The 20,357-nt window shown below is 35.4% G+C and overlaps 1 protein-coding gene across 1 annotated transcript in view; it reads left to right on the top strand.

Annotated features, from left to right (window-relative positions):
* HCN1 (hyperpolarization activated cyclic nucleotide gated potassium channel 1) overlaps nt 1–20,357 on the top strand; it is a 207,606-nt gene that overhangs the window by 132,252 nt on the left and 54,997 nt on the right. Inside the window, exon 4 of the mRNA XM_068667398.1 lies at nt 4,289–4,507. Coding sequence (XP_068523499.1) covers nt 4,289–4,507 — 219 coding nt within the window. The remainder of the gene's footprint in view (nt 1–4,288; nt 4,508–20,357) is intronic.

Below are 20,357 nucleotides of genomic sequence, written 5' to 3'. Positions count from 1 at the left end.
TTTTTACTGATTGGTTGAAAATATTTTTTTTCCCTAATCTATACATTGAAAACAAAATATTACCATTTAGGGAAACATTTAATTAGGGAAATATTTAATAAAAAGCTGAATTTGTAAACACTGGTCTATTTTGTAGTATAGCTTTTTATTAACTCAGAGATATTATCTGTGAATGTAAAAATTACCTTATTATCTAAGTGCAAAAATGTTTCTTACTAAAAATGCATGCAAGCTAGTAGCAGAGAAGTGGTCACTATGATTTAGTTTTGTACAGCAAAGAGCAGGAAGCCTGATTCAGGTGGTGGAAAATTCCAACCTTAGACATTGAAACAGTTGTTCCTGCCAAACCCCGAGGTTATACAACACAAGTGGAAAATAGTGAAATAATTATTATTAGTTTTTTATTTAGTAACTTTGGTATTAGCATTCATGAATTATAGAATTAGAATTGACATTAGCACCAGTGTTCTTTTTAAGTGGTTTCTATATTTGGGATAAACTGGTGAACAACATGAGTAACAGTACTGAAATTTGCACCCTCCATAATGATATTTTTTCAGCATCATCTTTAAGAAAAAAAAAAAAAAAGAAAAAAAAAAAAACAACAAAAAAAAAACAAACACAAACACACACACACACAAAATAAAGAAACTAAAAAGACCACCATCTGAGACTGGTTCTACAAGAGCTGACTGATTATTAAGAAAAAAAACAACAAACAAACAAAAAACTTTGGCATGCATTTGCAACAACAAAATATTCAGACAAATCCAAGCTGAATTTAAATTTCATTTATTTATTTATTTATTTATTTATTTTTCCCAGGCATTTTCACCATGTCTTTTTCTCATTCTGCTTACCCCTTTTTACCCAGATGAGGACCAGTTCCTCTGGACCATCCCATGACAAATGTCTGAAATATACCTTGCCTATAACAAAGTCTATCACAATCTTACCAGTGACGTCCAATGTTAATTATTTTAAAAAAATTGCTGTTTGAGATGGCCTTGACTTTTTATCTGAATTCAGATGAAATCATGACTGTTTGAATTGTTGGGTCCTATTCTGGCTTTTATATGTAGGTTTATGGTTATATATGGTAATATATGGTTTATTTTATTGCACATATTTAATTGCTGTTCTATCACTGCAACTGCTTCATTCCTTCATGGTACTTCTTCTCAAGTGGTATTTTATGTACCACATTTCAACCTCTTACATATTTAGTAGAAGGCCTATTTCCTAAATTTCCATTTTATCGTTTTTTTTCTTAAAGACATTGGTATTCTACTTACCATTTTAATTAACAGACTTTAAAAGGATCTCAGTCAAGAAATAAAATCAGCAAGCTTTAGGTTTAAATAAATGAATAAATAAAAGTAAAAAATATAATTTTCTAGAACGAACTTTGAGATTTATCACACCAACTATGATAAAGAAAAGATCAAGATAGACAAGATCAGCATTTTTTTTATTTAGTATTTATTATAGTTATGCTAAAAAGTACAATTTAGGACCAGGATCTGCTGCATACAGCCCTGCAAGAACTGTAGAGATTCAGATCTTTAAGACTCTTTAATACTGTGCTTTTAATAATGCTACATGTAGCCTTATTTATTTATTTATTTTCCCAGCAAGTAGTTTATTTTCCTCAGTATAGTCTATGTAAATCTATAACTGCTAAGGAGTTTGGTATGGCTTTCAAAAAATAATGGTATCAAAAAAAAATTGATACCAGCTAGAAGTAAAGCCCTTCAAAATGGGAGATGGAGAGGAAAGCACCTGCTCTTCTAAGCATTTGTTAAAGCACCAAAACAAAAACAACAAAATCTGATTTCCTCCTTATTCAGTGAAACCCGTCAGTGATTAACAATGTGACTCCTCTAATTCTTTTTTTTTTTTTTTTTTTTTTTTTTTTTTTCATACAGACGTTGAAAACCTATTGCTTAACAGAATTTACATCACGGAAGTTTCATTTGTAAAGAGAGAAAACTTCACAAATACTCAAACTTTTATATAGAGAAACAAATGTAAAAGTAGATAGACCTGTAATTTGTAAATTATTATATTACTAAATACATGATACTTTTGTTATCTGCAGTTAAAGAATGGTTAGCTTATTTCCTATTACCAGCTATTATAGCTCATAAGGGTCTAGACAACACATTTGAAAAGATGAAAAATAAGATCAGTATGGCTTTTAAGATGGCAAGAGAGCAAGCTGTATATCTCTGAGAACAAAAGAAAATTTCAACAAAGCTGGCACGAGTGAGAGACACAGATATTGATATTTCATATGTAAGTTTTATATAGAAATTTTACCACAGATTTAGATGGTTGCTTGTTTACAGAATTATTATTTTTGGTCCTGTATGTTATACACAATACTGGATAACTGCCTAATCTTATTAACGTCATCTCAATTCTTCCTTCTTCACTTTATTTCTGAAATTATTCTCAGTTTCTTGTGGTAAACACTGTGTTTTTTTATGTACTCTGCATGCCTCCAAGCACAATTTGTTTTCCTGGGCAATGGATGATCAACAGCTATAAAACAGTTCTCATTTTATTCCTTTGGCAAGGAAAACAGAAAAATCTAACCAAGACTCCTCAGGCTTTTTGAACATGTTAAAGTGTCTGCTATTCTCTGGGAATGCCCCCTTTGGCTGTCTGTAATAATATGTATATAATAATCTGTAAAACTACAGATACCAAAATTCTGTGAAGGAGCTGTCAGGTCTTCTAATCTCCCAGAGAGAGTTGGAAGAGGTAGCTATGTATCAGAAGTACAGTACTCATGCAAATCTCATGAAGTTTCAACAATGGTGAAGTGGAAGTTTGTTCACCTGTTCTGGGGCACTCCCAAATATAAACACAGTCTGAGTGATGAGTAGATGGAGAATATCCTTCAGGAGAAGGAATTCAGGGTACTGATTGGTGAAAAGCTCAATGTGATCTGGCAATGTACATTTGCTGCCCTGAAAGCCACCTGTATTAAGCTACCTGGCTGCATTAAAAGAAGCATGACCTTGAGGGAGGTTAACGGAGGTGATCCTCCTCCTCTGCTCTGCACTTGTGAAACCCCCACATGGAGTCCTGCATTAAGCTCTGTGGTCTCCAGCACAAGAAGGACCTGGAAGTATTAGAATGAGACCAGAGGAGGGCCAGGAGGATGATCAGAGGGCTGGAGCACCTCCGTAAGAAGACCAGCTGAGGGAGCTGGGGTTGTTCAGCCTGGAGAAGAGAAGGCTCATGGAGACCTTAGAGCAGCCTTCCAGTACATAAAGGGGTCCTAGAGGAAAGCTGGGGAGGAACTCTTTGCCAGGGAGTGCAGTGATAGTAGAATGAGTAATGGCTTTAAACTGAAAGAGGGTAGGTTTTGATTAGATTTAAGGAAGAAATTATTTATTCTGAGAGTGGTGAGGCATTGGAACATGTTGCTTGAGGAAGTTGAGGATGCCCCATCCCTGGATCAAGGCCAGGCTGGATGGGGCTTTGAGCAACCTGGTCCAGGGGGAGGTGTTCCTGTCCATAGCAGAGGTTTTGAAATCAGATGATCTTTAAGGTCTCTTCCAACCTTAAAGATACTAACCTTCCATTCTATGATTCTATGATTCTATGATTCTATGATTCTATGATTCTATGATTCTGTGACTCAGGAATTCATCTTTTTTGAGCCATGTGGCTATGAACACAGGTTTGCTGTTTGCCAAATAAACAGAAGTCTTTTGAATTGAGGTGCTGCTGGTATAAACAAAAATTATGGGAATAAAAAGGATAAACAGGCATGTAACAAATACATTTTTTTAAATCTCCTTAGGAAGCCAAACAGCTGATAAGATGATATGTGGTTGTATGTTAAAATCAACAAATCTGAAAAGAAAGAAATGGGGCTCTAGGAGTATTTTCATATATACTAAAACAGAGTACCACCTTCTTGTGGTTGATAAGTCTTCATGCTGTGATCTTTCTAATCCTTCTGCCATGGACTGTAAAATAAAATTGACCTTTAGTCTCCTTGTAATTAGGTTAACTCCCAGGTTTGAGAATACAATCATGTTTAAAACAGTCAAATGTATTTCACATCACTGTGATAAGTACTGCCTGGCAGACTCTCTAACATTTTATCTAAAAATTAATTTAGAAGGAATATTCCTTCTTGTGCACAGAGGATACATTACTAGACCACTCTTTCAGAGCCAGTAATCAGTGATTCCACTGTTCATATACAAACATATTTGTAATTTCAGCTGCTTGCTGGCTCAGTTATCTGTCTCTTTTTTTGCAGAATGATTCCTGGGGAAAACAGTATTCATATGCACTCTTCAAAGCCATGAGCCATATGCTCTGCATTGGTTATGGAGCTCGTGCCCCTGTCAGCATGTCCGACCTATGGATAACCATGTTGAGTATGATAGTGGGGGCTACATGTTATGCCATGTTTGTTGGTCATGCTACTGCCCTCATTCAGTCTCTGGATTCTTCACGGCGACAATATCAAGAAAAGGTAACTCCTTTTTATGTACTTTTGTAAGTTTTGAAGTAGTATAAAGAAATGTTTTAAATGTGGAAAAGGGCTTACAAGTTTACAAAAAATGATCTAGTATCTGAATCCTTCTGTGAAGGTTATTGAGCACAAAGGAATTCAGGAAATACCATGGGCTAATCGTATTCCTGTACTACACCCTATCAGTACTTGGTCTAGGTAAGTTGAATGGTGGCCCTGAGGTTGGTCACTTAGATACGTCTATACAACTTCGTGTTATTCCTTTCCACTACAGTTTAGGGATAAACTTCAACATCAAAATAATGGCCTTTGAATGAGGACCAGTCCCTCATCAATTAGTTTTGTTTGGAACTACCTCAAGGAAATGCTAAAAGTAAGTCTTTGTTTGCATTGTAATGATGCTGTTTACTCTTTAATCCATGATCTCCAGGGCTAAAAGGAACAGTAGTCATGGGATAGAAAAGTAGAGAGTGGAAGAAAAAGAGTTCTTTACAAAATAGGAAGAAAAAGTGTGTTCAATTCTTTGTTAGTTTCCTCATATATATGACTAGAATTAAAAAGAAGTAAATAGGTACAGAGTCAGGAATGAGCACGAAGATGCACTAAACTAGCACTGCCAGTTGTGCAATAAAAGACAGAGGCAAGTGTGAGTGAAGCTATGAAACCAGGTGATGAGGCTAGGAATGTCGTATTAAGGAAGAAAGAAGCAGAATCAGTATGGAGATCCCTCAGCAAGCGACAATAAGGATGTATAGAATTACTGAGATGCTTAGAAGAAACCAAAGTAAGATAGTATAGAAAATGGGGAACTGGAGAAGTTATGCCAGGAGAAAGGTCAGCTAAACAAAGCAGTGAAATCAGAGTGTTCAAATCAGCAAATAAGAAACATGGCCTGAGCAGTATTATTTGGCATGGGTCCATAAGAAAGTCCAGAAAGGCAAACTGAGCAGAAATTCTAGTGTAAGGTAATATAAGCTAGGGTGAGAAACCTGGCAAAGAGTGAGTAAAGGAGAGGGTGACCCTGGCATGTGCTGAAGATGAAAAAGAATGGGCTGAGTTTGCTGGGCGAAAAAAATGGAAAAGTCCAAAAAAGATCTGTGAGTAGAATGGAATAGGGTGTTTTCTCTATAGGCACGCAAAGAGAAAAGAAAGTCAGTGTATGGTAGAAGAGTTTACATTCAGTTTTGTTCAGCTCAAGCTGCAACAAGACAACAGAGCCAATATATCAGAGACAGGCAGAGATAAGGGATGTGCTAAAAGTCCAGTAATAGAAAAATTATTTGGTGGCTAATACATTAATTTCACAGCAGTTTAAAAGAGAAGTTTGCAAGCAAGAAATCCCAGCATTACCTTGAAACAGCAGTGAAGACAAAAGGTTTAGAAGGAGAGGATGAGTGAGCATGACAAATCTAAAAACTTCAGTGCTGTCAGTGGATGCATGAAATTCCCTTTTCCATTTCGGTCACAGGGCTTTTCCTGGTTTAACCCACACTAACTGTCTTGTTGGTGCTCGCCAACATGATCCATGATCTCTTCTGCCTGCTGAAAGGGAAGCAATTTATCAAAATGAGACATTTATAGGGACCCATGAGACAGAAGTATCTTAACAATAGGCATAATAGGAAGGTTAAAGAAGAAAATCCCATGCCTATTATAACTGCAGTTTCATTAGAGGTTAGTAGATACACATATATACATGTACACAGATATATCAAACCAGCAGAAATGTCGCCATTCACCTGGAACCTCATCATAATCATTATCCTCAGGCCTTCTGGATGGAGCATGATATCACAATGTTTTGAGCTACAGAAATACAGAGCATGTGTTAAAGTATTCATAATTTAAAATATGTTAAATAAACCCAGACTGCAGTCTTTATTAAACATTAGCATAGAAACACATGGTATTTTTCACTCCCATAGTTCTGGACATTTTCATTCTTTTTTCATTTTTTTCATGCTTATTTGTTTCCTGACAGCAGAGGCACAAGTCTGACATGGCATAGAAAATAAGGAATGAAAGAAGTGAGACAGAAATTGTATATTTATATGCTTTAGAAAGCATTTCTCTGTCTTTTTGCAGCCATTTGTATGCCAATTATTACACGTTTGAGTTAAATGATGCCTTAACTAAAGAACTTTTCCTCTGACTTCTGAGGCACTGAAATCATGTGTATCATCAGCTATAACAACTATGCTGTCATGATTGTATGTTCTTGTCTATTGCTTTATCATAGTTTAATAAAACATATTTTGAAATAAATATTTGATTATAGCCTAAGAATTATAAAACTAGTACTAAAGTAAATACTATATATGTATATATATATATATATATTTTTTACTTCGTTCTAGATAAATAGGTATTTCAAGGACTAGTTTGTGCTATCTGTTTTGTCAGCATGTTTTTTAAATTACAGGCAGATAAAAATAGCTTATATTTCATTTAACTGAGACTCAAGAAAAAGGTAAATCAAATCTCTAGCCACATGTTTTAGGGTTTTAATAAATATACTGTAATATCTACTTTTACCTAGTGCATTGCTCCTTTTTCTTGGACTTCAAAAGTTGGAAAAAATATAAGAGAAAGTGACTTACTCATATTTTTTTTGTGTGTATGTTGAAATGATAAAATAATATTTTTATTAGTTTTACATATGTAGGATTGTGTGTTTCTAGTCTCCATTGTTTCTTTTTTAAGAGATACTGAAAGTAATGGAATTACCACAAATTGCTAGGCAACATAGAATGATAACAGAGATGACAAAAGAGCTTGTTCTTAGGTCTGAGTAACATCATGCTAGAATATCTTATCCTCTAGCTAAAATGCCATTTGATCCAACATTTGAACCAACTAGTGGAAGGAGAGTTCTGGTCCTTCTTACACTGAAAGCAGCTAGAGGTGACAGATTTGCTGAGATCACCTCATCTTCCTCATTCAGATCCTTCCAACGCTCAGGGCATGCAAAACTAGAACAGACATAAGTCATAACGGAAGAAAAAAAAACACAGGAAGACAAGAGAGAGTTTTCATTAAGCCAAATATGTCAAGCACTATCTAAGAGCACCTGCTAAGAACTTGACCTGTGCCAAGCACTGCATGCTGAGAGAAATCAAAGTATGGTGAAGCAAATATTGCTTCACATGTTTATTGTTGTGAGCCAAAGACATAATGTATCAGAGGAAACTGAAAGTAATTATTAGCTACCAAATGTAGAAGGTGGAAGATGAAATCACATACCAAGAATTGCTACCAAAAGAAAAAAAAAAAGGCTACATTGGTACATTCTGGTCAATTTGAGGAACAACTTCAGAGATTCTTCTGCTGAAGTGAATGGAACTGTTATCAGAAAAAAAAATTACCCCTCAGAGTGCATATGTAAGTCAGAACTTGATTTCAATGACTGAAGTACCAAGGCATGTCAGAGGAGAAAGACGTCCAAGCCACGTATGCTACACCTGTATTTTCTTATTCTCTTTTCAATAAGAAAATCTGACAAATCATTCTACCTTATGAAAGGACAGATTAAATCAATGGTATCATAGCACTTTCCCTTCCCAGTCTTTGGTGTGTGCTAGAGATGAATGCAGTAGTAAACAGAAATCATATTTTTAGTAACAAGTCCTTTGAAATTTTCTAAAATCTCTGAATTCACCATATCTAAAAGATGTGTGCCTCTGCTAATGCCATAAAAATATCATAGCAAATAATAATAATAAAAAGTCTCTCTCAATATACTGAATGCTGTCATAATCTTGAGAAGATATGTTACATCATTATTACAGATATGAAAGATTTCTGAGCTTGACATTGACTTCAAATACCTCAAAGGACATCTTCTAACCCTATACTCTACTTTTATCTTATCTCTTAATTTATGGTCTTTTAGCAATTTCAGTAAAATTAGTCTAGTTCAAAGAGCGAAAAGGACCTAAAAGTACTTTCTAGAGAGAAAAAGCAGTAATTGCATATAAAGATAATTTAAAAGGAACTTGCTAATTGTTTTTGGGCGTTGTTATATAGACATGATTATATAGACATCACAATCATGATTTGAAGCACAGATTTCTCATTTTTCATTTCTTTTTAGGTATCCAAATAAATGTTTACAAATGAATAACAGGGTTAGTACAGGAGGACAGCTTTAGATTGTGCAGCATCATGCCTTTCACCAGCTCTATGAGTCTGCCTGTCACTGCACCAGTTTGGATATCTAAATTCTTGGTGAAGTGCATGGAGAGAGACACACCTGATGTGCACTTTAAAGAGTAGCAAGCTCTTGGGCTGGTTGGTGACAGCAGTGGCTGAGGTGTACCTCCAATTTCCCCCTTCTCCTATGGGCTGCAGCCCATACTCAAACACCTTGTGCCATGAGACATCTGAGCCCCTTCCTACAAAAGCAAGGAAGAGGGACTACCTTTCCTGCCTGAGCCAACCAGCAGAACAGATGATGCTGACTCCCCTGCTCAAGCAGCAGCAGGAGCAGAGGACAGTGCTGGAAGGGTGAAGGCAGTTTCAGAGCTGACCCATGCCTGAGCGCTTCAAGCAGAAGCGTGTCCCTGCTGCCCACTCCAGGCTTCTTGTGCCTGAGAAGCAGCAGGTGGAAAGAAATGTAAAAGGAGTGTCCTCACCTCACCTCAGCAGCTCAAACCACATTACTTTGCAGAGAGGAATGGAAAATTTGTTGCACCCAGAGGTTGAAGGCAAATGGCTTTGACTCCCTGGGGAATAACATGCTTAGCTCCTCCACCTTTTCCAAGGGACATTTACAACTGGTTGTGAGAAAACCCACAGGCACTGCTGATAGCTGGGACAATACCTTTTCTCAGAAAAACAACATAAATGCTGGGGCAGAGTTGTGCTTCTTTCTCTGAGCAGTTACTGTAGTGCACAGGGCTGAAGGCAATGAACTGGCTGTACCATGGAGTAGATTAAGATTTGGTCACCCCTCACTCAGCTGTTGAAGCCTCTGCATTTTCTTATGAGGAAAAGAAGACATTTTTTCCACTTTTTCTAAAGCGTTAAGCATGTTGTAGTTAAACTCAAGGTGGAATAAGGCATGTTCTTAGTATGCTCATTAATAAAGCTAGGAGACTTTTCTGTAAAACCTTTGACATCTGTAGGTATCCCCCTTAAAGATTACTGCAGAAAATTTCAGATTTCTGATGGACTTCAGGAAATGGTACTGGTATTAGGTGGTGCAAACACATAGGACAGAATGAGCTACAGCAAACAGAGGACCACATCACTGTTTTACTGGGTTTGTACCAGCTTCTGGTACATGTTTAATTAAACTAAATATACATATACAATCTTTTTTGTCAGCTTTACTGGCTGTCTTTGCTGTAGTCCACAGGTAGACGAGGTACTGAAACTGTTAATGCAGAATTTCTGATTCATACTATATATATCATTCATGAATAAAAACCTTTGAATTTCTAGGCACCCAGTGAAACAGGAAGTACCGGGGTTTTACCATCTAATTCTTGTGTCCGATCTGATCACCAAAGTTTGTCATGAAATACTGATCTGCAAGTTCAGTAGTTTTTCAAGGTGATCACATTATATTTTTTTTATTTACAAAAAAAAAATGTTTTTCTGATGCTGTTAGTGGTTTTTAGAAAGCCTGAAAATAAGGTAACACAAAAATGTTCTGTGATTGGTCTCAGTTCCTTCTCTTTACTTAACAATAGCACATTTTCACTTATACAGTATAATTTTAACAATAGGTCATGTCATGTTCAGATTGCAGGAGCAGGGGAGCCATTTTGCAGATTTATTTTATCTATTCTGTGCAGTTGTGCTACACTAACGTAAGAGTTACTTATTTTGGAAAAGGAGGGATGGTTCACTTCCTGCTGAGGTAACATCTACTCACAATAAAAAAAAAAACAAAAAAACAAACAAACAAAAAAAAACAACTAAAGTGAAATCTTGTCACTGAATATCAGTCCATAGTTTGTAATTTTTATAAAAACCTCATTAACTTGCAGTGATTTATATCCTATTCACCTCTGCCACAGAGCAATATTTTAAATAGTGAACCATTTTTGAAGTGTGTTATGAGTGATTGGGTACAAGAGTTGCTAAATTTTCGTACAGTATCAGACCTTCAGGACCTAGTATTGACTGTGAAAAAAGCATTATAGTCATTACAGTACTGAGAAGCAGAAAATGTATTTTTTCTCTAAATATTAAGGAATAAATGAAAGTCATTTCTTAAGCCAGTATCTGTGGTTTAATTCTTGTAGTTATAAGTCTTGATTTTATTATTTTATTTCAAAGGCCAGGGGATCTTATAGTTAGAAAAGGGTCTGAAAGTCTTGACTTTTGGATTATTTCTGACTGATTTTATCGTCTTTTGCTGTTTTTGCAAGCATCAAATAACATGCTGCTAAACAGATACAGTATTCCTGTCTTCTGTGATACTTGCAGAAGGTGCTGAGATTTCTTAGTGTAGAGGAAGTTATTAAAAGATATTTGCTATATCTTAAATATCTAAATATCTAAAAGATATTCTGCTATAGCGCAGAATTGCAGAATAATCTGAAAGAGAAGAAACATAAGGGTGAAGTTCAGAAAAAAATATCGAGATAGTTTCAAAGGGTGCAACTGTAATTCTAAACAACATGCTTGTACTTATAAATGTGTTAATTCTTTTACTTGTGTGCACTCTTTTAAATATCTTGATGCATAATTACATCATCATGAATTCAACCCTCTGACATCTAAAGGAATGTGTAAATGCAACCTCTAGAGCTCAACTGCTAGTGTGGACTGCACAGAGAGAGACTTATATGTTGAATGTGGAAATATTTGTCACGTCAGGATAGGGCATTTATTAGCATCATTAGCTCGCTCTTTCTGTTCATTTTATTATTTTTCATTTCTTATAATTACATGAATTTTTGCATAGTTGTGATATTTATTTTGGCCTTGATCTTACCTGCTTTTGAACTGCAAAACAGTAGGTATTATTACGAGAAAACAGGACAAAAACTATTCCCTCTCTCTCCCTAAACAAAAATCGGAAGATACTCACCTTAAACAATACAGCAATGACAAAATTATTATGTTGTGTATTTTCTTGTGCAACTGATTAGGGTAAGACTTCAGGAGAAGAATAAAAATCAGAATACCCTTACCAGACTGCTGTCCTGTTTTGTTCTGGTACTTTGTTATTGTGGTTCAGTTTCTTGTTACAGTCAGTCTTGTTCAGGTAATTGTTTTGGTTATTTTTGCCTTGTATCTTTAAAAAGGCAACTGATTCCTCCCAGTAGCATGTCCCATGCAAGCCAAGTGCTATCCATCCGACTGCAACATACCTGTGCCAAGCTATAATAGACTCCCACTGCTTCTAAAATGACAGACATGACTTCCTTTGATTTATTGCTGTGTTGTGGGTAATTTACCTATAAAGTGTTCTGCTTCCTTGCATTATAGATTAGGTTTCAAACAGCTTTCCATATGAAAATTCAGAGCAAGCTCATTACAATTTAAGCCATGCTCATGACAACTACCATAGCTTTTATATATATATATTCTTTTTACTTTTAAAAGGAAAAAAGAAATGAACTAATTTATCTTTTTCAAAGTCTCTGTTAGAATGTAACACAAATTACCTTTTAACAAGAGACAACTCTGTGATTCACACAGGCGAGATGTAACTAGCAACAATTATCCCAATAACACTGGTTTGATCGTGTTTGTGTCCTGCACGTGCAGAAGGAAATAGTACTCAATGTTAATTGTAATTTAAAAAATAATAATTAAAAATTTATTAAAAATTTTAAAATTAAAATTTAGTAAAATTAATTAAAAGTATTAATTAAAAGTAATTAAAGCATGTCTTCCTTGAAAACATAGTTATTTCTATAACTAAGATGTACAGTATACATTTATAAAGGCCATGGCGTTCATGGAACAGCAGTAGGACTGAAACTCATTCTCAGCAAAGGAACATTTTAAACAGTCTTTTGCATTGTATTGTGTGCTAAATCATCATTTTTTCCAGGCGGTTAGTAACCTTGAAACAATAATGTAACACTAATTCAAGAAGTTTCTATTTGAAAAGAGACAATTCTCTATTAAAATAGAAACTCGTTAATAATATGAAAGTAAAATGTTTTTATCTCCATGTTTTCATAAAATGCATCCCTTTACAGCAGATTTTTGCAAGCTAAACGCTAAATATTTATTAAAAGCACAATGAAAGCAGATCTCTTCATAAAAATCCCCAATGCTTTGAGCTAGCATTGTATAGTTTGGGGTTATAAAAATGTCATTTTCATGTAAACATCTGTAAAATCTCCTAGAAAAAATATTTATTTATGCACTGCTCTATGTTATAGACAGAGGTGGCTGAATGTATTTCTTCACTGCAGAATTTGATGAACATGTAAAAATAATACTATAATGTTTCAGAAATAAAGCAAACATACACACAAAAAAAACCACCAATTGAACATTTTTAACAGAAAAGTGAAGGCAACTGGTTCTTTGGTTGTTTTCTATTATACATTTGATAGTAGCTATCAAATACATATGTATATGTATAGGAGTCTGTTCTCTTAATTAAGACATTTCCCTACCCTTTATTTTTATTTTTATTTTTATTTTTATTTTTATTTTTATTTTTATTTTTATTTTTATTTTTATTTTTATTTTTATTTTTATTTTTATTTTTGCTTTTTTATTTTTTGATATAGGTCTTTTCTTCTGATTTACAGAGAATGTAAGTAAGAGGAGGGTGATCACATGCAGAAAAGTCTTTATTGATACAGAGTATCAGGAGTTTTTCAGCCGTCCTTTGGGCAGCATCAGAAGATAAACATGGGCTAAACTCCTGAGGAGATATCTGAGGAAATAAACTTCTCAGCCAGGAGTACCAACACTACCAGAGACAGTCCAAAATGCTGACATGAAGGCAAATCGAGCCAGAGAACAGGAACTGAGCTCTGATCACTGTAATAGAAGTAGTAGGAAGGCATCTTTCACTTTTACCTATGGCATGCTGAGAAGTTAAAAAAAAAAAAAGGAACAGAAAGCAGCAGGAGACAAAGGGGCGGTGGAGCCAAAGGGGTGGGGTTATGAGGAGGCAGAAGAACAGAACAGGAGTGCACAGGGAAAGAGTCTTTTGATGTATTTTAAGGAGGAACTGTGATAGGCATAGGAGACTATAGTGTAGGATTTATTGATGGACATACTTCATCTGCTGAATAAAGCCTCAAATCAGACAGTACCTTCTCTGGAATAAATTCAGAAAGCATTTGTCATGTTGTCCATTTTCTTGGGCAAAGAGACAGAGATGAGACTTTTATTTCCATCTGTGGTATCCCCACTTACTTTGAGTGCTAGCAGCTTCTGTAAGTGGATAGTGCAAATAAGATAACAGAAGAGACCCAAGGTGAGAATGATCAATGCAGTGGTCAGACTGACTTGACACCAGCAAACTCGGTCATCAAGTGGTGAGATTCTGGGTTGCATATGCAGAAGAGATGTGATAGCAACTGATAGTCCCTGCTCCATCAAGTGGACCTGTAAAACAGAGCATTTACTGTTCAGACAGCATTCCTGAACAAAAAAATTAATCTGCAAGTAAGTAAAAGAATAACTATAAAAAGAGAAAAAGAGATTAAAAACTCTAATGGGGTATATTGGACCATTGATTTTAGAACAAAACTATAAAAATCAATGAGTAATAGAATAAAAAGCGATGGCACAATAAAACCACTTCTGTATGTAACTTAACAAATGAAAATATAATTCTTTACTACCAAAAAGTTGTGTTTTAAATTTTTATTTTCAAAATATTTAAGAACTCAGCTTCCTCCTCTGTAGAGTGATTCCCATGATTTGGGGAAAGATAGGGAAGAACAGTGTAAGCTGGCCACTGTAAGCTCAGTCAATCACTGCCAGAGCCAGAAATGATTTAGGACAGCAGGAAAACATCATCTCTCCTACATCAAACCCAGGAGAAAAAATATTCAAAACATTCCCTCTCTTCCCCTATCCCCACCCCCCCTTTTTCTTTTTCCCCAAATCCAGTCTCTGCCTTCAGCAGAGAACATCTGTCCTCCTTTTCCTCAAAACCCTCAAGAAAAACTGTCTGATTTGTGGGGTTTAGAAAAGATAGAGCCCTGATGTAAACTGTCTGTCAGACTTGCTATGGCTGGAAAATAAAGCTTTCACTCTTCTGAAGGATCCTGTGCCACTTATGCCAATGAAGTGACAGCTTCCCAAGGGAGGGTGCAGTGGTGTAATTGCATAGAATGATGTGACAAAGCAGGAAAACTAATTAAAAAAAAATTGAATAACAAAAGCATTGTTCTGTGCCACATCTGTTAACATTAGGTGTATACCCCACTGCATGTGACATTTAAATTTGCAGTACAGTTATGAACAGAAGCAGGAATAGTCCTGTCACAGACTGAGAAAATGACTTTTCTTTCTATCCACAGTGACTGAAGGGAATTCCTCAGTAAAATGGCTCGGCTTTCTACTTAGCACCATGGCTAAACGCTCCAAATCATTCAAAACAGATTTTAACTTTATCACTTACATCACTTTATATGCAACTTTACTGAGTGGCACAGAGGACTTCTGTGCTGGCCATCAATTTTAGAAAATGTCAGTATCAAACATGAAATGTGGAAGGAAACAAAAGCTTATACTTGGTTTCGCTGCTCTAGCCCTTAAAATCCTTAGGTCACTACAGATTATTATTATATATGTTAATTATTTATAGCAAGATAACACTGAAACTTTAGCCTAAGTAATATTCTGTTTGTGTAGTTCTCAAGAATTAGAATCACGGAGCCCATTTAGTATGCAAAATTGTAATTCATTATCTATGTAGATTTAAAATATATCGATTAAAATATATTTGATTAAAATATATGTGAAGACTGTACAAAATAAAACTGTAGAAAACTTCCATAAATAGAATGATAACTTCAGAGTTGATAATTCTTGCATTTTGCTAATGCTGCATTTGCTGAAAATAAGTTATGTCAGTGAACTTTGTGGCACAAGTAAAATAATTAAAATAAGTAAAAACAAAAACAATTTTAATACTATATGTATGTATACAGGCATGCTTAGAAATATAGTCAAACATCTCTAACACACTAATTTTCAGGTGACAATGTAGATTTTTTGTGCTCGTGACTGCCTTTATCCTGTCCTTAAAATATTCAAAGTTCTATATATATATTTAATCTATCTTCTTGTAAGCCTATCTCACCCCTCCCCCCCTTAAAAAAAAAAAAAAATCCTTAGGTCTTTTTATAAGATATATAAGTTTTGTACCATAAACAATTCCATGGCTTATGTAAGCAATTCCATTCTTCATGTAATTTTTCAGAATTCTTTGTTAGCTTTCCAAAACTTCCACACTTTTTCATAGCCTCTTATAGATGTTTTGACCACATTTCCACAGTTCTCTGTATTGCACATGTTATGAAATGAGGGGAAAAAGAGTTATTTAACAGAATTTCCACTGTTTCTCTTTAGTAGTTAAGGCTTTTAAAATTTACTTTTGGATGAACCCAGCTATATTGAATAAAGCACTTTTCCTGAGTGTTTCTGTTAATATGATTAGCACAGAAATACAATGTGACAATTTCTTTCAGAGTTAGATCACCATAGAGATGTGGGAAGTAATCCACTATTATTAAGATTTTTTTCTTTGCCTTTATTGAGATTAAAGAATGTGACTTAGCCTGGTTGATGCACTGAACTATTTCTTCACAACCAGAAATATCCCAAGTATTGTTAGTTTATCTGCTTGAATAAAGTTATAAAACTTTTTTTTTTTTAAATCATGGAATGGTTTGAGTGGGAAGAGACCTTAAAGATCACCCAGTTCCAACCCCCCTCCTATGTGCGTGGACACCTCCCACCAGATCAAATTGCTCAAAGCCCCATCCATCCTGGCCTTGAACACCTTCAGGGATGGGTCATCCACAGCCTCATCACACTCAGAGAAAAGAATGTCTTCCTAATGTCAGTTTATCCTCTTTTATTTTAAAGTCATTCTTCCTCGTCCTGTCATTCCACTCCCTGACAAGGACACAAAGGGTCCCTCCCCAGATCATCAAGTAATAGTATTTATTAATTGTGAGTTCAGAACAGAAGTTCAATGGTCTCCTCTAAGCTCCTGCAGGTTCTTAAAAACAAACAAACAAACAAACAACAACAACAAAAAACACTCATTGCTGCAGATAGCACTTATTCAGGTGCTTATGTGTTAAATGAAGTGGATTAATTACCGCTCTTGGCCCTGTGCAGTTTTCTTACCCAAGAGCAACATCTGCATAGCATGAATCTCTGGCTGAGTTTCCCACTGCCTAGCTTCTGCATAATTTGTTATAATGTATTGGAAAAGCAAAGTGAAATATGACTTCCTACATCTCTGTTCCTACCCCCATGAAGAAAAAGAGAAGTTTCTCACTCTTTTTCTAGTTTGATATGTGTTTATTATGTAGATGAGACACAGAGATGCCCAGCGTAGAAAAGCCATCTTCTCATCATGAAGACACTGCTGTGAAATGAGAGAAGATCAGTTTCAGGTCTCTGGTCAGAGGTCAAGAAAATCAGTACATCCTATAACTGAGTAACTGGACCATCTTTGTTCACCAAAGAATCTCTTTTGTCTCTCATTTTGGCTTTGTACAGACCTTCCCATGCATGATAAACTTACTGCCATGCAAATTTCTTTGAAATGCACCCATTTAAATGCAAGTTCTTGCTGATGAGTTGGCATTGTCCTGTAATTAATACAGAAAACTGGCAAGCCATAAGTCTTATCAGAGCCAGAACTTCCAGGATCAGCAGCTGTAATATGTCAGTGTTTCTGTCTTACTCATACTGGTGCTGCTAGGAACGCAGATGTTGGCACAACACCAAGCAGATGTAACAATTACGGTGCTAATAAAACATTATTTTTTTTCTTTTTATTACAGCTATTTAACAATAGATATAATGTAATATAATTTTGACCTAATTATTCCTTTTTCTGTATTCCTTTTCTTAATTACTGTTTCAAATTGCTCCTTGAAGTAACTGGATTTCATGTGTGCAAGATGCTAATCAATTAAGCATGCGGATTTAGCTGAATACGTTGTAGCATGTGCTGAATTTAGCATTATGCAATGTTTCTGTATTGCAGGATCAATAGGGTGAGATGAAACGTGCCATGAGAAACCACTGTTCCTGAGATTCAAACCTAATAGGCATTGCTGGGAAAAAAAATAAATCACATAAAAGTAGGTTATTGACACTTGACTTACCACCTTGTGGTCAGAGTCATCATCAAAGAGAGCTGCAGTGTGCATTCATTGGCTATATACAGGTATCCCCATCACAGTTGCTTGGGCTGGCCCAAAGTTAGGTTTGTGCCCAACACTGAACCGAAGGAGTGACAGAATAGAGATTAGCTGCTCTCACATCCTTGCTTCCCCTGAAGCAGTACTTCTGTCTCAAATCCCTTCACTCCAGGCACTTTTAAAATGTATATTCTTTTTTTTTTAATCAGCACAGGTAAATTGAAAAGTTAAAAAAAAATAAAAATCAAAAGATAAGGAAAATTGTATGAGATGAGTGGATAGGTATTAAATTTCACTTCAGAACTGGCAGCTTTGGAGGAGACCATTACGGCATATCTGATATTTTGAAATAAGCTGTCATCTGCACAGTATTTTTCTCATTAAAAAAGAAAATCATCGTGCTTTAGACTTGATACAGTTTCACCTCTAGTAGCATAGAGAAGAGATGCTTTTCTTTTCATTCCTCAGATCTTTGATAGTTGCTTCATCAAATCAGAGTTCTGTCATTGCCTCTGTGAAGAGAGGAACTGAGCTTGGTTTTCATGATCCTGCCCTCCCCCTTTTAAAACAGGAAAACATAGATTTGCACAAGATAATGAAAAGAGTAAGGAAACAAAACTTCTTCAGAAAATTCACTATAAATTAATTTATTAAACAACATTCACTATAAATTAATTTAATTAAACAACAACAAAAAAGAACAACAACAAGAGATTCTTAATAATCCCAGACAAAGCTAGGATGAAAAGGTGAATGTGTAAAATGTGCAAACAGTAAATTTAGTATTACCCTTGAAAGTAGCATAGCAATATTTATTGATTCCCGGTAGATTTTACAGTAGAGGAGGTAAGATCCCATGGCCAAGTGCAGGAAAACTGTCTGTAGTCATCTAATAAATATGAAGCAGGAACCTAAAGAGATGCTTTTTAGTTTTAGGACAGATCTGATGATCCTACTTCTACACAAATTAAAAACGTTGTTGTGATATGGAAGGGAATGAGCACTGTAAATTAAAAGCGTGTAGTAGCAAGTAATAAAGGTACTACTTTTAAATGCTGGCAAGACTGAAGTTGAGTTTAAACACTTCAGGAATTTCTGTTGAGAATACTTTACAGTTTACATAGATATTTTTTAACCTTCCTCTTCTATTTGTTCTCCAGTAATCTAAAAGCTGTTCAGGTGCTCAACCAAGTACAGCAGATAAAAGCTTAGATAATGTTGTGTTTGTATAACAATAACAGGGAATACTTGTTAGCAAGGTATGATTCCCTTCCTATAGAAGAGAGCTGATCAGTGAACATTCTCCACTTTAATCTACCTACTGGTAACTGAAGCTTCAGGCCAGAGGCATTGGCACAGCTGAGACAATGCAACAGACCCAGAATATTATTGTTTGGTTTTCTAACTGTGGATCAAGGCATACACACAGTTGGTGAATGACTGTTGACAGCAAAAAGAAGATAATAACTTTGGAGACCCAACAGACGGGTTCATTACATAACATCGTTTGCACTATGAAATGAAAAAACTGCATGTAACAGTATCCCTCAGTATTGATAGGACCTGACTGGACTGTCACTGTCAAACAGTGGATGGGCCAAAATTAGGAGTCCCCATCTTTTATAAGTAGGAATACTGGTTTTGTTTACTTTACACCACTGTGTGTCAGAATAATGTTTGCAGTTGGTGACAAACTAAGGAGTTGAAGGAGAGAAAAATATCAAGTCCTCAGAATAAATGTGACAAGAGAAAATTGAATTGAAAATCTTCTAAATATCCATTGATAAATATAAGGTATACAACTCTTCTCATTCATTTCCAATTAATCCATAACTTAATGCCTTTTATTATTATTTTAACATAGAAGCCACTTATAAAGTTAGACTGGAAGTTCTTGCAAAACGAAAACAGCACATAGCCTATGATTATTTTCTAGGCTGTCTGTGATTATTCCATGTTATTCAGAAGATTTCTGGGAGAATCAAGCCTCAGGAATTTTTTCAGACATCATTTTTATTTTTACAGACTAAGATTATTCATGCGGCTCAGCTCTAGTGACTTGGAACAATTGAATATTTGGGTTAATAAATCATTTTAAAAGTTTGTAAACAATTTCCTATCAAATTTCTTTATAACTTCTTTACCGAAAGGGTTGTTAGGCATTGGAACGGGCTGCCCAGGGAAGTGGTTGAGTCACCATCCCTGGAAGTCTTTAAAAGACGTTTAGATGTAGAGCTTAGTGATATGGTTTAGTGGAGGACTTGTTAGTGTTAGGTCAGAGGTTGGACTCGATGATCTTGAGGTTTCTTCCAACCTAGAAATTCTGTGATTCTGTGATTCTCAAATGAAATGATTGAGTGAAACTAACGAACGTATTACTTCCTGTGACAGTGAGATAGCTATCATAATGGAGGGGAAAGTGCCACATTACACATGAAATTACACTTTTTTTCTGATATAGTTTGTAAATGCCATCTTATAGGTAATGTATAATAGAACATATAGCACTTAATTCAAAC

This window comes from Anas acuta, chromosome Z, assembly GCF_963932015.1.
Source record: "Anas acuta chromosome Z, bAnaAcu1.1, whole genome shotgun sequence".
Classification (NCBI taxonomy): Eukaryota; Metazoa; Chordata; class Aves; order Anseriformes; family Anatidae; genus Anas; species Anas acuta.
This window is presented reverse-complemented; position numbering and strand designations above follow the sequence as displayed.